Source organism: Choloepus didactylus, chromosome 23 (genome assembly GCF_015220235.1).
Source record: "Choloepus didactylus isolate mChoDid1 chromosome 23, mChoDid1.pri, whole genome shotgun sequence".
NCBI classification, from domain to species: Eukaryota; Metazoa; Chordata; class Mammalia; order Pilosa; family Megalonychidae; genus Choloepus; species Choloepus didactylus.
The window spans coordinates 25,406,306-25,420,158 of record NC_051329.1 but is presented as its reverse complement, the minus strand read 5'-3'; the positions used below and the strand labels follow the sequence as shown (position 1 = coordinate 25,420,158).

Sequence of the window (13,853 nt, the reverse complement as noted above, 5' to 3'; positions counted from 1 at the left end):
CGGGGCCCTTCCAACCAAGGGACAGCAGCTGGCTGGTCATCTGTCCTGCCAGGAATGCCCATTCCTGGCATTTCCTCACAGCTGCTAGGAGTGAGGCCCACCTCCTCCTGCCTGTGACAACAGAGCCCATGGCACTCCAGTTTTAGTGTCAAAAAAGCCTCAGGTGACATCTCAGATGACTCTTACCCTTGGGCTCCTCACGTGGGGCCTGAGGCCCCCCAGGGAGTGCTGTCAGAGGCTGAGCAGCGACCCGATGACCCCAGCCCGCCTGTGCCACACCCTGCTTTAGGCCCCGGGAGCCAGGAGGGTGCTTCTGGGGTGGGGGCAGGGGTCCAGAGCCCCTGCTGAGGGAGAGGGAGGAGTTGGGGAATGGGAAGAGGGTGCTGCCCACCCAGGGATCTGAGAGTGGGTCCTACAGTGGTGGGAGCCCTGGCCTGAGGTTGGTTTGCAGACACGTCACTTCTGGGCCTTCAGTAGCAGTGCCTGGAGCGGGAGGCAGGGACTCCCCAGGGCACAGGCTCTCTCCCAGGCCACACCCTCTGGTGAAGGGACCCACCACACGGCCTGCTGGAGGCAGCGGTCCTCAGCCCTGCACGGCTTCCCACGGGGTGGGGTCCCCTGTGACCTGAGCCTATGGGCAGAGCGGCGCCTCACGCCTTCCCACGTCCTCCCCCACCAGGTGGAGAAGTCCCTGCAGCGCATCCAGAATGGGCAGCGCAACGCCATGTACACGTCCCAGCAGAGTGTGGAGAACAAGGTGGGGGGCATCCCCGGCTGGCAGGCCCTCCTCACTGCTGTGGGCTTCCGGCTGGACCCCCCGGCCAGCGGCCTGCCTGCAGCCGTCTTCTTCCCGACCTCCGACCCGGGCGACCGGCTGCAGCAGTGCAGCTCCACCCTCCAGGCCCTGCTGGGTAAGCGCGGGCGGCCCCGGGACGGCCAGCATGGTTGGCACCGTGGGCCCCACATTCACAAGGAGGGGGAGCTAGTCCTGAGAAATGGCAGGGAGTCGGGCACGGCCGCCACCCGATCATTGATGCATCACAGCTGCGGCTTGGAGAGCAGCAGCGGGAGGGGCTGGGGTCCCAGATGACGGGAGGTGATCCTGGGTGAACACCAGCTGCCAGGAACATCGTGATCGCAGCCGTGGCTCCAACAGAGCTGTGTGGCTGTCCCCAGGGCATGGGGAACAGACCTTCAGGGCTGCCTTTTGTGCTCGGTACAGTGGGGGTGCCACCAAGAGACCGGGATGGGGTCTTAGGAGTGTGACCACCCACCTGGAGGCGACAGCAGGGCCAGGGCTGGTCCCATCCCTGACTTGCCTTTCTTAGAGACCACAGGCTCTCCTGGCCAGACAGGAAGCACTCGTCTGCCAGGCCTGAGCTCTCGAGCGCCACCAGTACCAAGCATGTCCGGCACTTTCCCTGGGAAGGTGGGACTGGGGGTCCAGAGGCCCTCTGGGTAATGCCCTGCCCCCTTTGTCCTGGTTTAGGTTTGCCCAACCCTGCCCTTCAAGCCCTCTGTAAACTCATCACTGCTTCTGAGACAGGCGAGCAGCTCATCAGCCGGGTAAGTCTTGAGCCAGGACTGCTGGGGCACAGGGCTGAGGGCTGTACCCATTGGGAAAGACATTGGTGATCAGGTCCTAAAGAGGAACCTGCAAGTGACGCAGTGGCATGTCCACTTTCAGCCTGTGAACCAGGAGGCAAAGGTGAGGGCTGGGAGTAACAGACTGTGCTGAGCACAAAGGGGCAAGGTCTCACTGAGCACCTGAGGGTGCTGGGGGGGCCCTGCCATCATCCCCCAGCTGCCAGCTTGTTCAGCTGAATGACAAGCATCACAGCCACCTCCCTGTGTGAGCAGGGGCAGCACCAGCCCGTCAGGGCCGCCACAGGTGGCCAAGGGACAGTGAGAGACAGCAGTGGGCAGAGTCACCTCTCAGGAAGACAGAATCCTCACATTGCTTCGTGGCTTTGAAAACCGTGTTTCTTTTTGAAGAATGTAAATCTGATTCAGGAATTTGGAGAATGTTTTCCTCTTACTGTAACACAGGCCCTTCCCACTGCCCTTGGAGCACCCTGTGCCCACTGCCCTTCCCCTGCCTCCCTTGGGGCTGGCCCATGCCAGGGGGGCTTCTGGTGGGGCAGCAGCCCCGAAGGACACAGAGCAGGCAGCCTTCTCTGGTTATCTCAGAGTGTAATCATTTGAAAAAATAACATACGTTGTTATTAAAGATATGTCTGCAGGCTTTATTTCAGGCAGAGAATTTTCTATGTGGAAATACCACTGCTCCCCCGCAGAGGAACCTCTGAACCTAGAGTGGCTCCCCCGGCCCTCCTCGACCAGGGGTTTGGGAAACGTGGCTCCACTCAGCGACTGCCCCTCCACTGAGCTCCCACTCACTTTGTAGTCAGTGTGTTATGTCGGCTTTTTGAATAACATCAGGAAGACACTTCCAGAACAAAGCATATCCAAACATCTTGAACCCAGGAGGGCTGGAAATCTGAGCTCTGCAGAAAAAGAGAGCTAGAATTACATTGCAGGGCAGGGCTGGGTCCAAACCAAACAGCCAGTTGCTTGATTTCTTGCTTTTGGTGGGAGCACAGGGACTTTCCACCTGATACACTGCCAGGCCCCAGGGAAGCGTCTGCCTGCAGGGGTTGGCAGATTCCTGGATTGCTCTGGAACCACGGGCTTCAGTTTACAGAGCGGCATATAGACGCCCCCGTGGTGCCCTTCTCCGCTCGAGGCCCGGCCTGCCCTGCTCTCCTCCATTCGCAGAAGGGCAGGGCCCGGCTGAACCCGGCCTTGAGCCCCTTGCCCCTAGAGCGTCTGGCCTAGCCTGGCTGTGCGTGCTCCTGTCGCGTCCCTGCTGATTCTCACTCCTCTCCCCTCCCGGTCAGAGCCGCGGGCCTGGTGCGGCGCTTCCTAAAGCGGTGGTCAGCTCGTGTTGCATTAACAACCTGTGCTTGAGTCTAAACTCTTCTTTCTCTCTCTTTTTCTTTCTTTTTCTTATAATCTGCTGGCCGAAGGCTGTTAAAAATATGGTTGGAATGGTGAGTACCACTCTAAGTAGCAACTGCCACCAGGTGAGCCCCTCACCCCCCACACCCTGAGCTGGCGGTGCTGTGAACGCGGTGTGCGCGTGCCGTTGGCTTCATGTCCGTCTGTAGTGGAGACGCAGGAATGTGCCAACAGCCACTCTGGGCTGTGGAGCTCAGGCTGGGGATGCCAGGGCTGCCGCACTGGTGGACTCTCCCCGTCCTCTGCTCGGGCTCCCCCTTTCCTGCTTCACCCTTCTGTGCTCCTGATTTGACCTCTCCAATTCCACGCGAGCAGCAGGGGCAGAACCGACTTGAGCAAGCACTGCGGCATGAGCCTGCACGGAGAGCTAGGTAGAGCTCACAGACTGACAGAATCTGCCAGGGCCACCCGAGCTGGGGACATGGGTTTTTCCCCAAGTTCTCAGGCACTAAACTATGCTGGATTCCTCTTCACCATTTACCTCAAGATCATAAAGATGAGTTTAAAAGAAAGAGAGCAGGAGGTGGCCAGTCTCATACCCGCCGTCTCTCCCTGGGCCCCCTCCCCTGCTCCCGGCCCCTGCCTGCGTGAGGCCAGCCCAGCCCCGGGCACCTCACCTCCTGGCCGCTCTGACCCCACTGCCCCTTGACCCTCCCCAAAGTGAGGATAACAAGCAGTAGGAAGGAAGGACTTGAAGGGTTTCAGATGCTGTCCATGCACGTGCAGGGTGACGGAATTAGTGATGACAGTAGCAGGAGGCCTGAGAGTAACTTGGGGACAATCCCGAGGAAGGTCACGGGGGAAGCAGGCACTGGGAGGAGAGTGCTCACGTCTGTCTGCCTTGCTCAGCTCCACCAGGTGCTGGTCCAGCTCCAGGCTGGCGAGAAGGAGCAGGATTTTGCGTCGGCTCCCATCCAGGTCTCCATCAGTGTCCAGCTGTGGCGGCTCCCAGGATGTCACGAGTTCCTGGCAGCTCTAGGTAGGACAAAGCGTCCTTGATTCAGTCGGGATTTTTAGTTCCTATTTATTTTTTTACTTACTTACTTATTTACTTATCTCCTGGCTTTTGTTGGGTAGAGTGATAGACTCTTAGGTCTTATCTCACTGTTTTCTTAGGTATTTTTTTTATTTAAAAATACCTAACAGAGATTCTGATGCTTTCCCAGGATTCCCAAATGACTCTCCAGCTTTGTCCCAGTTCCCCTAGGCTATAATTTAATCTCCCTTGTTTTTTCTCATTATCTTAATATGAATCTGGTAGATTCCAGTATTTTGGGGGGTCAAGCCCTGATTAAGAGCTAGAGAAAACTTAAAATTATACTCATAGAATAATGGTTTCAGTGGTGGTCTCTATCATTGGCTATTGGAAACTGGCAGAAAGAAATACCATTGAAATCACCTTTGATTTGGCCCAGGCATCTTGAATGGCACGTAGCAGAATCCTTGCTCAATCCAGGAAACCTTCCTCAATGGGGTGACGCAGCTGAGCTCACTCCCTATGTAACCGCTGTTTACTCACCACAGGCTGTGAGATGCTTCTCCTGCCCCACTCGTGTGTGTGTGTGTGTGTGTGTGTGTGTGACTTGTTTGGGAAGCATTGACTCAACAAATTTTTAATGAGCAAAAGACAAAATCCCCACCCTCCTTACATCCTAAGAGGAAGATGAGCTAACATAGCACAGGCATTACCTAAGGGGGACACCAGAGAATGTGAAGAAGCCATGTGGCCAACAGAGCAGAGTCAGGGGTGGCTGGAGGGGTGGGGGCTGGGAGCAGATTGCAGTCTTGACCCAGTGGCCAGGGTGGGCTGCAGAGAGCATGTGATGTTTGTGGCAGGATGATCCAGGCAGAGGGCACGACGGCCCGGAGGCCCAGGGAGCTGGGGCAAGGGAGCCCAGGAGCAGGAGAGCCTGCAGGGCTGCAGGAACATTTTGGATTTTAGCCTGAGGGAAGGGGAGAGCCTTAGAAAGATGTCAGGGTCCAACTCAGCCCGCACAGGGACCAGCCATCTGAGGTGCTGGGGCAGTGAGTCCTTACCAAGGACGTTTTGTCCCCGCTTGTAAAGCCTGGCTGTTGAGTGCCAGACCATCTCCTCTAACTTATTTTGTGGATGACTGGTCCTAAACTGCCTCAACTCACAGTGGCTCCATTTGTTTCCAGAACATCCATGTCTCTTGAAGGGGGCCTGCACAGCCCTGTGGGCTCCAAATCCTCTTGGAGTTGTCCTCTGTCATTTGCACTACTTGCTTTTTTCCTGAGGATCTAAATAAATAGAGTCATTAACAACTGGAGGCCAGAGTGAGACATGCCAGGTCCACACCCAAGATGGTTTTCCAGAAGGGAACCCAACAACATCTTACACTAGCTTTCTCTGGTGTTGGGATTGTGGGTGATTTTCACTGACGTCCCTACACTTTTCTGAACTTTCCAAATTCCACTGACACTCAGTCTTTTAAATCCTTCCAGTGAACAGAGCTGTGGCGGTGAGCCGGGCCTGGGCTCAGAGAACACGCCCTTCCCAGGCCGCAGGCCCACCCACTCCCACCCAGACGAGGGAGGCCTCAGTGGTGACAGTGGAGGATTCTGACTGAATCATTATGTTTATGTTACTATTAGTCATTTGTTGTCAAGTGCTGAGTTCTCAGAGGATGATACCTTCCCATTTCTTTGCTTTCAAAGATTGTTTACTTTCCAGTTCAGAGAGGAAAGCTCTTCCCACAGCAACCAGAATGCTGAATGGCTCCTTGAGTGACCCTAATTCCAAAGGGAATGATGGCATTCAGCCCAGTAATAGAATCCTTTAGGAAAAATAAAATAATGTATTTTATATATCCATATAATTTCTCCTGTGGTGAGCACGCTCAGTCAGGAGATGCCCCACGTGCTGAGGGCTGATGAGAGTGGGCCCTGTGTCTTAGTGGACCACTGATCCACTGACCTGTGAGGCCAGAGGAGGGGGTGTGGTGCTCTGGGGGCTTGGCCCCTGGAGCTTTCGCTCAAGCATCTTGCCCGTGTCCAGCGGTGCTCAGCAATTCGCTGAGGGCACTGGGTAGAGACTGTCAATGCTGAAGACAGGTCCTGCGGGTGCGCCCTATTTGTGGGCCCAGCCCATGGCCATGGCTCTGGAGTTGGCCTCTTCCTCCTGAGCTTGTCCTGGTGAGGTGTATTTGCTGGGTGCCGCTGCAGTGGCTCAATCCCTGAAGGGCGCTCCCTCCCAAAGAGCAGATTCTTCATCACTAAGTGCTGGGCAGCTGTGAAGGCCCAAGGTGGCAAACCCTAAGCTTTAGGAAGACATCATTCTTGTCCTGGAGAAGCTTCCACCTTCCCAAATGACATGGCCAGTTCTTCAGTCATGTATCTGCTGTTCTGTGGGAGGGGAAATGACAGCATTAATGAGCCTTGGTAAGTCTGGACTTCAGCTCTCAAAGGCCCTGTCTGAGGGTAGGAAAGGGGCCAAGGAGAGCCTGGAGGTGAGAGCTGCCTGCACAGAAAGACAAAGAGCCCAGGCGTGTGGATGATACGGGAGAGGTGGCCAGAGCACCGTGGGCCCCCGCTGATCGGGCTGAGAGCAGGGCCCTCCTCCCCACCATTCGGCGTCCGGATGTGTGGGGGACAAGCACCTGCAGTGGGCGGAGCGAGGGGCCCGGGCAGGAGGGCACGCCAGTCACAGTGCACGGGACCCTACAGCTCTAACCATTTTCACGGTATGGAATCTTTCTTAAGAAAACAGATGTTTTTATGCTTTCTTCCTCCAGGTTTTGATCTCTGTGAAGTTGGTCAGGAAGAAGTAATTCTGAAAACTGGAAAGCAAGCCAGTCGGCGGGCCATGCACTTTGCACTCCAGTCCCTGCTGTCCCTCTTCGGTAAGGGCCCCTCAGCACCTACGCTACCCCCAGGTGGCCCCGCACAGAGGCACCATCCTGCCTGGTGACGTTTTGAGAAGGGGGGAAAATGAATCAACTTTTTTTGTGCACGTTAGGACTATTCTAGAGCAGTGAACAAATGCTCCCTGCTCTCATGGAAGTAATGATCAGTAGGGGGAGACAGACAAGAAAAAATAATATACATAACATCTGTGAGATGACAAGTGTTGTGAAAAAAACTGAAGTAGGTCAGGAGCTGACAAGAGAGCGAGGGGGCACCACGCACCCGTCCCTCTGCTGAGCTGAATGAGGAGAGAGGGGCCAGGGGTCTGGCAGGAGCAGGCACCGGGTCCCGTGGGCCTGGGCGTCAACTGCGAGGTGCCAGGAGGGCAGCCCTGGTTTCCCTGGTGCTCTTGTGGGACCGTGCTGTCCGCTGTGGAAGGGTGGGTGCTGCCTGGCACGTGGTTACGGTCTGAAGGCAGAACCAACGGGCTCTGCTGAAGGATGTGTGATGTGACAGAAAGAGAGGGTCCAAAGGAATCCCATGTTTTTTGGAACAGCCCATGGAAGGGAACTGCCTTCTGCTGAGACTGGGAACGTGGCAGGAAGAATGGGTTTGAGTTCAGTCTTAGACTCGTTCCATTTTGAAACATCCATTAGACAACTATCTAGGCAGTAGTTTAGATGAGTTTGGAGTTCAAGGAGAGGCCAGGGTGGAGACACAAATGTGGACAGAATCCCCAGGGAGAGCTTGAAGGTCAGGATGGGAGGAGGAAGTATCCTGGGTGCTCCGGGGTTCAGGGGTCAGAAAGATGAGGCGGAGCCTGGGAAGGCAGTGGAGTGGTCAGCTGAGGCCAGTCCCACCAAGCAGGGCACAAAAGCCTGAGGGGATGGGTGAGAGAGAGTGAGAGAAGAGGCAGCACAGAGACAGAGCAAGTGTAGACAACTCCTGGGAGGTTTCCCGGAACGCAGAGCGGAGCCGTGGCTGTGGCTGGAAGGGATGGTGGGCTGGGTGCGAGCAGGGGTTAGGGTGGGACCCAGCAGAGGGCTGGCCCCAGGAGCACGGCAGCCACAGAAGGGGGAAGGTGACCCGGGGTCTCCCTGCTGACCCTGCGCCGCAAGAGCAGAGGGGGCCGGGAGGAGGCCTGAGGCACGAGGGGCCGTGAGCTCTGCTAGGGTGGTTTTGTCCTATGTCAGATTTACTTCTTTTCCCAACAGGACTGTGTTATTCAGAATTATAAGATTAATTCAAATAGTTTCTAAGTAACACTTCTATAACTCTTTGCTAGCTTCTATGCATATAAGGATGCTTGTGATTTTGAAATAAAAATCAAAACCAGGTAGAATTCTAACAGCCCCTTGGGCACTTGTGTTTTTGTGCTCAGATTCTACCGAGCTGCCCAAGCGCCTCAGCCTCGACAGCTCGTCCTCACTGGAGTCCCTGGCTTCCGCGCAGTCCGTCTCGAACGCCCTGCCCTCGGGCTACCAGCACCCGCCCTTCTCGCCCACCGGTCCAGACAGCATCGCCTCGGACGCCATCTCCGTGTACAGTCTGAGCTCCATCGCCTCCTCCATGAGCTTCGTGTCCAAGCCCGAGGGTGGCTTAGAAGGTGGGGGCCCCAGAGGACGGCAGGACCACGACCAGTCGAAAAACGCTCCCCCGCAGAGGTCCACCCTGCCTCGGAGCCAGATGTCCCCCCAGGCCCGCGCCACAGGCAGCAAAGACGAGGAGGAGTATGAGGGGTTCTCCATCATCAGCACTGAGCCTCTGGCAACCTACCAAGAAAACAGGAAAACACAGTTCTCACCAGACCACAAGCAGTCCCGAGTGGGGGCAGCTGGAGGAGTTAAAGTTTCAGTGAGCTCCAAGGGGAGCATAAGCACTCCAAACTCTCCTGTTAAAATGACTCTGATTCCCAGCCCAAACTCACCTTTCCAGAAGGTTGGAAAACTAGCAAGTTCAGATACGGGAGAATCGGACCAGTCCAGCACCGAAACAGACAGTACCGTGAAATCCCAAGAAGAGAGCAACCCAAAGCTTGATCCACAGGAGCTGGCCCAGAAAATTCTAGAGGAGACGCAGAGTCACCTCATGGCAGTGGAGCGTCTTCAGAGGAGCGGCAGCCAAGTGAGCAAGACTAACAGCTCCGAAGAGGGCGCCTCTGCCCCCAGCAGCACCTCTGTCTTCAGAGCGTCCGAGACGAGCGCATTCAGCAGGCCCATCCTCTCCCACCAGCGGGGCCAGGAGTCCCCAGTCCCTGTTAAACCAAAGCCTCCAGCTAGAAGCTCGTCCCTCCCCAAGGTGAGTTCTGGATACAGCAGCCCCACCGCCTCGGAGACGCCCACCAAGGCCAGCCCAAGCCAGCACAGCGGCCGCCCATCGCCTGGCTCCGACTCCCAGGCCTCCCTGACTGACCAGCCCCTCTGTAAACTGAAGTACCCGAGCTCTCCGTACAGCGCCCACATTTCCAAGTCCCCGAGCTCAGGGCTTCCGTCTCCTGCTGGCAGTGCCCCGTCCCCAGCTCTCTCCTACTCTTCCGCTGGGTCCGCGCGCTCAAGTCCTGCTGACGCGCCCGACATAGACAAACTGAAAATGGCAGACATCGATGAGAAGGTGCAGGCTATCCACAACCTCAAGATGTTTTGGCAGAGCACACCCCAGCATCCCACAGGACCAATGAAAATATTCCGTGGGACCCCTGGAACGATGACTTCCAAAAGAGATGTCCTCAGCCTATTACATTTGTCACCTCGGCACAAGAAGGAGGAAGGAGGAGATAAGCTTGAACTTAAGGAGCTTTCTTTGCCACAGCCTGAAATGCCACACAAAAATCCACCCAATGGACATTGGCGCACGGAGACCACCAGGCTGAGTGCACTGCCACAGTCCACCAGCCCTCCTGCTGCGGCTCCCACGCGCCCTTTGAGACTTCCTTCTGGAAACGGCTACAAGTTTCTGTCCCCAGGAAGATTTTTCCCTTCCTCCAAATGCTAAAGTACCTTTTATACCGCGGCCAAGTGCAGCAGCCCACGGAGGGGATCTCATAGTCACTTCTGCCTACGCGCCTTGTCTGAATGCACAGGTCCCACGCAGCCACTGCACCTCCTCAGGACAGCGACCCTCCTGGCACGGGCATCACCTCGTCCAAACACGGCCCAGCACATGCCGAGAGCTCCTCTGCCAGGACCCTGGGCCAGAGTCACCACATGGGGTCGGTACAGGAGGCTCATGGAACTGTCCGCCCACTGCACCAAATGTTTACCTTTGACCTCCCCACCTTTTCACCTTTGCTGTGATTCTTCAATAGGATTTTTGTACAAAAATGGTCATGTTCCTGAGGTGGGGAGAGGAAAGGGAGCACACATTTTGCTAAGAGGTATATATGCAGTACCTTTTATACGCAAAAATACAAATAGAGCTTTTTTTCTTAAGGCTTTCAGGTACTGGTTGGGGCTGGTATATATAAAAATCTCTCTACGTTGGAATCCACGTGATAGTGTTATATTAGCCAAAACCAGAATAATGGTTTTCAAAATGCCTATGATTTGTAATTAAATTGTAGCAATTTTGGTCTCACAGTATTGTAACATCATAATAACAATGCAATAATTCAGGATGAAACAGTGCTGCCACCCTGAACTCTTCTCAGCTCCATCGATCTCTACACATGTCCTTTTGGGCCCCACAGTCAACCAAACTTGAATTTTCTTAAAAAATTTATGTAACTCTTAACCAGGCATTTTAGAACTATGCAATTGTGATTTTAAATGCAACTTGTGCTTTTAAACATTATTGACCTTTTTTGTACGTGGATAAACAACTTGGTTTTATTATCAATAGTACTTTGCATTTATAACTATTATTTTTAAAAGCTCAAAAAGTTTTTTAAAATGTCAAATTTTGAATAGTCATCAATAACTATCAAGTTTAGGGGAAAAGTTGAAATTATGCAGTTTCTTTACAAGCAAAATTAATAATACATCCATGGCTAACTAGATTTAACCAGAATCTAGCCTTCCAGCTCCTATTCCCTTTTATTAGCTGTGTGCTTGTAGTCTCTGTCCCTGTCTGCAGGCCTCTCGAGTCTCTTCTGTCTCAGTCCACTGCCACGTCACACAGTCCCGGCACCCTCCTGTGCCGTGCAATGCCCGCCGAGCCTCATCTTCGCTGTGCCCAGCCTCTCCTGCTCCTGCTGAATGAAGGACGAGCCCCTCCGTGTACCACAGACGGTTTCAGTGTCCATGTCCCAAGAAGCAGGTGTGGCCTTTGCTGGGATATACACAAATTACTGCTAAACAGGGAAAGCAAACTTTTCCTACCACTGTGACAGTGTTGCCAGCTGGGATGAGAAAAGGGAAGTCTACTTAGGAATAACCATTTATTTATTTTAGTAAAGACATGAAATGCTGAAAATCATATTACTACTCAGTTTAGTTGGAGATAATTCCACCATCCTCACTGGGATGGAGACCACACAAAGGCTGTCCCGCCAGCCCGGGCCCCGTGACAGGGCGGTGCAGGAGGGCAGTGGGCGCAAGACATGGAGGCGGGTTTTGGCCTCGGGTGGATCCCACTTTCCACACACACTGACCACTTCATCTGTGTTCCTCAGTGTACTGCTCTGAAGGGTGAAAGGGATCATATTTATCCAACTTGTGTTTGTCTCCTCAGCTATCCAGAGAGGTTTTTGCATTAACCCCACGGCCATGTTGATGAAAGCAAACAATAAAAATGTCACATTCTAATACCGACCCCAACATTAGAAGAGAAATACATTATAAAGAAGCACGCAATTTTGAGGATGCCATTTTACGTTAGCATGGAAAAAATAAATGGTAATAAAAGTACCAGGGTAGCACATGAAAGCCAAATTTATAGCACAGTGCATTTAGATGGCAAAATCGGGTTCTCAGCCATAGAATAATAAACCTCAAAGTAAATTCTGACTCCACATGTTGATAGTTAAGCTGCCCCTTTCTCAGCAAATCTCGCAGCCTTTTCCCAAGTGCCGTGGCGCCCCAGGTAAAGGCGTGGGTCTGTGCTCGCCCCCAGTGGGGACAAGTGGTGTGATCCCATGTCGTCATTCTAGGGTTCGCCCGCCATCACCCTGACAGTGTCCCGTGGCCTCATCACCTTGGGCTGGTCAAGCCTGTTAGGAAGACTCGTGGACTCTAGCCTAGTTTTAGTCCTAAGTCCACTGCGGTTCTAGTTTTCATACTGAGGAGCCACAATGATATTTGTGATTTTTTTTTTTGTCCTAGATACAAGCTTCAATAAGAAGGGAGAAACAAAAATGATGAAATAATAGACCCAATCTAAAAATCATTCTTTATCTTTACTGAGTGTCCTTCCCAGTGTTTCTATGCAAGTGAAATGCATATAAAATCATAAAATCAAAGTGAATGTTAAGGCTACACTGAAAAAAGAATGCACTTAAAATTAATGTGAGGTTGTATAATTTGCAAAGATGAGGGGTTGGCAAACTATGGCCCATAGGCTAAATCTGGTCAGCCACTCCCCCCCACACATACACTAGTTATAAGTACCTACATAGTAGTCTTAATTTACCTCTTGGTCTGCAAAGCCTAAAATATTTAATATCTGGGCCTTTAAGAGCAAATCTGCCGACATCTGGTATAGAAGAGAGAAAACACAATTGGAATAACGTTTTGTTTCTACAATCTAGGGAAAGTGAGTGTCCCACTGTGGATGAGATTAATTGGCATGCACGGGAGCCCTGAACATGTGTGGGCCCGTGTGGACAAAGGAACAAGTGACTCCCACACAAACCCCTGGCTTTTTGCCTCACTTGGAAGGAGTGAATGGATGTGGGTAAAATTTACATACATTTTTCTTTCCCAATTGAAGAAAGCATTGGATATGTTTATTTTCCAGCTCAGGAACCTGAACTGCCCTGCCTACTCGACTCCATCAGATGCAAATACACTGAGTACAGGCAATAAAACCTCCCTCTTGCAGAAAGCTTGGCGTGACCGTCGAGCAAGGCAGCAGACTCTTAGTTCCCACCAAGCCAACTACTCAATTACTTTGGAAATTTTAACTAAGTCAAAACGCCAAGAAAAAATTAGCTTGTTAAACGTTTATTTTGATTCACACTGATATGGATCCCATTTAAAAAACTAAATAGTCCCCACTTATACCCACTGGGCTTCAGCTGGAGCCAGGCTGCTCACACTGTCCTTTCCCTGTCCCCATCTGTCCCCAAAGCGAGTCTCCGGACGAGGTGATGCCTGCGGCCAGCCCAGGGCAGGGCCTGTCCCACGGCCTCCCGGACACACACCTGCAGACCCACAAGGAGAAGGGTAGCGCTGTCTGTTTCAATTCAGGTTGGAAAAAATACACACAATAATCTGGTTTACTTTTATTACGTAGGCAAAAAGTGAACATTGTGAAACTTCCGTTCACATAGTTGTTGTTTTAGCTGAATTGATTGTATGTGTGCTTTGTGAACTGGGCCCTCGTTTGTGCCGGAGCCTCCCGAGATGCCCCCGTGAGGGCGCCCGTCGCGCCCTCCCCTCGCGGCAGCTCGCGGCTGGGGGCGGCGTCAGGCTGCTGTAGCCTACACGGACTTTTTTTTTTTTTTTTTATAAATTACACAGTTTCCAGACAGCATTAAAACTTTTTATATTATGAAATTTACCATGTAAAAAGAACTTCATATTTTTATTGAGATTGCTTAGGCACTTGGCCTTCTTCCTTTGTGACTTCAGTGTCTATTAAAGCATGAGTTCCCTGGGTTTTAAGTGCTGTGTCGTTGAATCCCTTCCTTTACATGGTCCTCACTTAGCAGGTTTCTGTTCAGTACAGGGAGTGATCGTGTGCCATTAACGGGCGCATATCTCTGCCTGGAGTTTTACCCTCTTACATATGCTCACAGCCCCCGTGAGTCGCCCCCGCCGCAGGCCTGCTGGGCACCTGCCCGCCCACTCCCCCGCCGTCACTGGGCT

At 53.0% G+C, this 13,853-nt stretch overlaps 1 protein-coding gene and 1 long non-coding RNA gene across 7 annotated transcripts in view; one reads left to right on the top strand and one right to left on the bottom strand.

Annotated features, from left to right (window-relative positions):
• The window catches only part of TTC28 (tetratricopeptide repeat domain 28), an 836,277-nt gene extending 822,628 nt beyond the window's left edge, over window positions 1-13,649 (top strand). For 4 of the 5 annotated variants that reach the window (XM_037817391.1, XM_037817394.1, XM_037817393.1 and 1 more), the window contains 6 exons: window positions 680-911; window positions 1,490-1,566; window positions 3,030-3,053; window positions 3,871-4,000; window positions 6,777-6,884; window positions 8,270-13,649. In XM_037817391.1, the coding sequence (XP_037673319.1) occupies window positions 680-911; window positions 1,490-1,566; window positions 3,030-3,053; window positions 3,871-4,000; window positions 6,777-6,884; window positions 8,270-9,879 (2,181 nt within the window). In that variant the 3' untranslated portion in view covers window positions 9,880-13,649. The remainder of the gene's footprint in view (window positions 1-679; window positions 912-1,489; window positions 1,567-3,029; window positions 3,054-3,870; window positions 4,001-6,776; window positions 6,885-8,269) is intronic. The other variant, XM_037817392.1, reaches the window with a different exon arrangement.
• Window positions 2,226-4,689, bottom strand: LOC119519641. Of its 2 annotated transcripts, XR_005214058.1 has the most exons (3): window positions 4,421-4,689; window positions 3,852-3,996; window positions 2,226-2,507 (listed from the first exon to the last, which is right to left on the bottom strand). It is a non-coding gene; the product is annotated as an uncharacterized LOC119519641 (long non-coding RNA). The 2 variants fall into 2 exon arrangements; XR_005214057.1 differs by lacking the exon at window positions 4,421-4,689 and having other exon boundaries at window positions 3,852-4,390.
• Window positions 13,650-13,853: the final 204 nt, after the last annotated feature.